Source organism: Sinocyclocheilus rhinocerous, unplaced genomic scaffold (assembly GCF_001515625.1).
Source record: "Sinocyclocheilus rhinocerous isolate Xijiao unplaced genomic scaffold, SAMN03320098_v1.1 scaffold1635, whole genome shotgun sequence".
NCBI lineage: Eukaryota > Metazoa > Chordata > Actinopteri > Cypriniformes > Cyprinidae > Sinocyclocheilus > Sinocyclocheilus rhinocerous.
This window is the reverse complement of record NW_015627629.1, coordinates 289,578-294,867: the sequence shown is the minus strand read 5'-3', so window position 1 is coordinate 294,867 and position 5,290 is coordinate 289,578. Positions and strand designations below refer to the sequence as shown.

The window sequence follows — 5,290 nt, the reverse complement described above, 5'->3', positions numbered from 1 at the left end:
AAGGTTTTTGAGGAAAACATTCCAGGATTTTTCTACATATAATGGACTTCAATGGTGACCAACGGGCTGAAGGTCCAAATTGCAGTTTCAGTGCAGCTTCAAAGGGCTCTACACGATCCCAGCCGAGAAATAAGGGTCTTATCTAGCCAAACGATCGGTCATTAAAATAAACAAAACAAAAAACAAATTTATATAGTTCTTAACCACATGCTCGTCTTGCACTAGCTTGACGCATTACGTAGTCACGTTGGAAAGGTCACACACGGTTAGCTCTTCGTCTGTGTACGTCTGTGTACTCTGGTTCAAAAGGGTAGGGTCCATCTAATTTTCTCCTCCAAGCTTTGTAAACACACTTCCATCTCTTCCATCTACGTCATGCGTGACCTTTCCAATGTGACTACGTAATGTGTGAAGTCGAGCTAGAGCATTTGGAGCATTTGTTTTGAGTAGTTTTTATTTTTATTTTTTTTAAATGACTGATCGTTTGGCTAGATAAGACCCTTATTCCTCGACTGAGATCATGTAGACTAGAGCCCTTTGAAGCTGCACTGAAACTGCAATTTGGACCTTCAGCCCGTTGGTCACCATTGAAGTCCATTATATGGAGAAAAATCCTGGAATGTTTTCCTCAAAAACCTTAATTTCTTTGCGACTGAAGAAAGAAAGACATAAACATCTTGGATGACATGGGGGTGAGGAAATTATCAGGAAATTTTTATTCTGGAAGTGAACTAATCCTTTAAGGAAACTAAGGATTCTAAGAGATTAAACTGTTACTCCGTAATTTATGGTCATACAGATAGAAACAAGACATCGTTTAAAACGGTAAAGCTTTTGCAAAATAAAGAAAACAAGCAGGATGCCACTTTCTGCTGTCTCGGTTTCATTTCCATGAACTTTGGGAGCGCGTCACATGAACCGAAATTCAGCACAATTTTTTTCTTTCGTTTTGTTAATCTGTTCACAAACCTTTGAATACTAGTATATGTACAAATGTGTAGTATTCTAGTATGCAGTACCATACAGATTACATTATTGCACAAGGCTTCACAAACTAATAATACATAATACATGAAGCCAAATGAAAGATGTTTTAAAGCCGAATACCTCAGCTCAGTTACATGCTTTTTCATTCATTTCAAAGTATTATTTTTGTTTTGTGAATGTGACAGGAAGTCTGCATCGTAGTGATTTCTATGGCTCTCAGCTGTAGCTGTTCAATGCTCCTCGTTTATAAAGAATATTCAAAACGAGAAAATATATTCAGCACTGTGAGCTTTTAAAAACAAATTTTGTGGACATTGAAGCTGCAGGATCAGATCACTCATGCTGTGTTTACGCTTTTATTAATAGAATAAAATGCAGGTGGACCAGGAAGGCCAAGGAGAACAGCCCACTGAAGAGGAAAAGATGAATAACTCTGGCAATAAGGTACAATTTACCTTGGCAATATAATCAAATATATTCTCAAATGCTGTTTATTTCTACTTTGAAGGGGTCATGTCATGCATGCTAGATTCTAGAGCTATCTATCTGTCTCTGGTTTATTAAAGTAATGGTGAAACAGACCGATTTGTGCTTATATCTTTTCAAATTTCTTATTTTGTTAAAGGATGGTGATAAACAAGATCAAGGTGCAAGCAGTAGCAAAGCCAATACAAAAGTGAAGAGTGTTGATCTGCCCATTTGGGCCAACACCACCCGACAGCTGGATCAAGATGTGCTCAACAACTTTGTTGATTATGAAGTAAGTCATAATTCATTTTCAGTCTGCTTCAGTTCTTTTGAGAACATGTGGAGTGGTGCGATTAATTTAACTCAGCTCAGTTCAAAGCCAGCCCTCTTGTTCCACCCTGTGCATTTTTGATTCTCATCTCAAATTAGAGCCCCATTTTCTGCGCTTTAGGCAGAATTCATTTTGGTTATATGTAGGGATGCACTGATTCCACTTTTCCAGTACTCGCCCAATACCGATACTTTTATTTTTGGTACGCGCATCTGCGCCGCCGTGCGCTCAATCCACTCAGCGTGCTTTTTTTATCAGCTCGCGCACTTCAGCTATACAGGCGTTAATACTGAATGTTTAACATTATATTCATTGCATACATATACTTCGTAGTAGACATCCTTAACTCCATTCTGCTGTCTGTTGTTCTGTTGTTGGTGTTTCTTTGTCTGAATATGGCGCTTATCACATGCTGTGTGGTGTCGGCGTTTGATATCGGGGCATTTTAACGAGTACGAGTACGAGTACAGAAGCTCAGTATCGGGCCCGGTATCGGTGCATCCCTAGTTATATGTACTCACTATATTTGTCTCTTGGTAGCTACTGTTTATAACTCTTGCCAGCTGAACCAACTGAATCTTGTACCCTGCATGTTGCTAAAATCATATGAGGGATTTAGCGTTTACCCTCAATATCCATGACAGAGCTCAATTCAGTCCTCAGGGAAAAGATATTAGTAGATCATTTCGCCAGTGAAGCGACAGCACAGCTCTAGGCATTAGAGTCATGTCCTACACTTACTAGTTCATCCTTTAGCTTAAAAAACCCCCAAAAGCAAATACTGTGTAATCTCACTCTTTAAAGCTCTTCAATCAAGCATGAATTTGGCATTACAGCTTTATGCTATTGTATTTTTGTTAGTTGACAATATTTCTTAATACTGTATGTTCCTGGTCTTATTGTGCAAAATTCATCTATGCACATGATTCCAAAGCAGAAAATGTTTGTCTTTGTAATTTTTATTAAAAAAAACACCTCTGAAGTGACTTAACTGTTTGACTAAGGTCACCTGACAGAGGTTTCATAATATAGTTTCAACATATATATTTAAATAGTAACACTTTATTTAAGGACCAATTCTCACTGTTAACTAGCATGCATATTTCTAGCATATTGGCTGTTTATTAGTACTTATAAAGCACATATTCTAGCTAGAAATCGACCGATATATCGATTTACCGATATTTTAGCATTTTACCATAATCGGATAACGGTTTTGTAATATCGGATTCACCGATAAACGCGAATTGCGCGCAGAATCGCCATTGCAGCGCGTCTGAGGGGACAACGTCGTGCAGGTACTTGATTTGCTGTAGTTAGTAAACTTTATTTAACATAACAGCCATTTATGCACAAATTAGATGCATTACATACTGTAAATGCCTGATATGCAGCTTATGCAGCTTGGCTCTAAGAAATAGAGACCAACTCACGGAAATAAAAGCGCTGAATTGAATTCTCTCTCTGTTGTCTATGCTCATCATTAGTCTCATGAATTGATGCTCAGGAAATGCTCCAGCACGGCCACTGCATGTAACTTTTAACAATATTCACATCCTAAATTGTATTAACATTTACTATATAACCATTGTTTCTTTATAAAAATATCAATATCGGTCGATCACTAATTCTAGCCCATACCTAAACTTAACAACTACCTTACTAACTGTTAACAAGCAGCAAATTAGGAGTTTATTGAGCCAAAAGTCATAGTTAATAGTTAGTTAATAGTGAGAATTGTACCTTAAAATAAAGTGTGACAATTCAAATATATTTGTAAATACACATTCAGTACTTTTAATATATTTTAAATGTAACATTGAATAACACTACTGGTAAAAAAAAGTACTTTACATGAGCTTTAGTATGTTAGACAACACATCAAAATATGATTACTACAACATAATGATTTAAAATGTTCTTGTAATTTCACATTTTTTACTTTTAAATATTAAATTTGACATTATTACAATGTTGAAGACACTTAGTGTAATCTAATGAAATTGTAATCTTGCAAATATATATATTTTTAAATACACTTTTAAGATTGGAAGCACACTACAAATGCACATTCAGTACAGTCGAGCTCAGTTATTTATGTTTAGGTTAGAGCAAAGGGTATGTTTGATGTTTCATTTATAATCTGGATAATTATAACGTTTGAGAATTTTTGTGGCTTATTAGGGAGAAAAGTTACAATGATCCAGTTTGTAAATATATATTCACTGCATTCTCTCTTCCAGAAAAAAATGATCATACAAGACAAGCTGGAGAAGGAGAGAAACGATGCTAAAAATGCTGTGGAGGAGTATGTTTACGAAGTGCGAGACAAACTGTGTGGCATCTATGAGAGATATGTCACTGAAGATGTGAGCACATAATCTCTTTGTTTACCCAGAGCTGTTCTCAGTCAAGACACTAGGGAGCTTATGCTTTGTTTCTGTATAATCTACACCACTTCTGCAGTTTAAAATCTCAAATCATTTATACATGGAACAGAACATTATAAATACTACCAAAATGAAGCTCAGGTGAGACTTATATGTATGTGTGTTGATGTTCTTCCTTTGCAGGAAAGTAACCGACTCACTATAATGCTTGAGGACACAGAGATCTGGCTGTATGAAGAAGGAGAAGACCAGGAGAAAGATATCTATCAGGACAAACTGTCTGAACTCAAAGTAGGTGCTTAAGTATTCAGGTCATGCATGTGTATTACAGTTGTGACATTTTGCACTGTTTATACATTTGTACATTAATATATACATCTGTTATATAATTTTTTTTATTTTTCTATTTTTCTAAAAAACTACATTTTTAATAGCAAGTGAATGTGTACTTGTAGTTTATCTTTAAAAACTGTACATGCAGAACGTATACTTCATATTATATTAAAGGGGTTTTATTTATTTAATTAAATAAAAAGTGACTCATGACTGTTTCTTAACAAGCTAGGATGAGCAAAAACATTTTCTGTTATACTGGTTGAAAGTCTAATTAAGGTGGTCTAAATATATTTAGACCATCATTACAATTGTACAATTATAAATATATTTAAATACATGACATAAAAATTTCATAAATGCTTGTCAATACATTCGGTAGTGCACTTTACCCATATTTCTAAGACAATAGAATTATGAAATTACATATAAAGATGTACTTAGGTCCTACTTAAGTGGGTCAAAGAAAAATATAAATTTAATCTATAATACATTTTTTTATTTAATTTCAGTTAACATCCAATTAAATGTCTGAAAACATTACATTCAGTTTATACTTATGTAAATTCCCCTAAAGTATATGAAGAGCAAAACCAATTTTTTTTTGCAAAAACCGATAACTTTGACCAAACTCCTCTCAGCTAGCACGTCTTTTCAAAGTGAAAGTAGCCTTGTCACCTGACGTGAATACAGCGCGCTGATTCGCTAAAATGGACTTATCGGCTTAGTAAAACGTACGTGAACTCGCGATGCCTTGAAAGTGGACAAAACCGGCTTTTTT

At 35.2% G+C, this 5,290-nt stretch overlaps 1 protein-coding gene across 1 annotated transcript in view; it reads left to right on the top strand.

Moving 5' to 3' along the window:
• LOC107732597 (heat shock 70 kDa protein 4-like) overlaps positions 1 to 5,290 on the top strand; it is a 34,086-nt gene that overhangs the window by 17,773 nt on the left and 11,023 nt on the right. Inside the window, exons 11-15 of the mRNA XM_016543968.1 lie at positions 1,214 to 1,271; positions 1,354 to 1,431; positions 1,613 to 1,747; positions 4,030 to 4,155; positions 4,360 to 4,467. Of these exons, the coding sequence (XP_016399454.1) occupies positions 1,214 to 1,271; positions 1,354 to 1,431; positions 1,613 to 1,747; positions 4,030 to 4,155; positions 4,360 to 4,467 (505 nt within the window). The remainder of the gene's footprint in view (positions 1 to 1,213; positions 1,272 to 1,353; positions 1,432 to 1,612; positions 1,748 to 4,029; positions 4,156 to 4,359; positions 4,468 to 5,290) is intronic.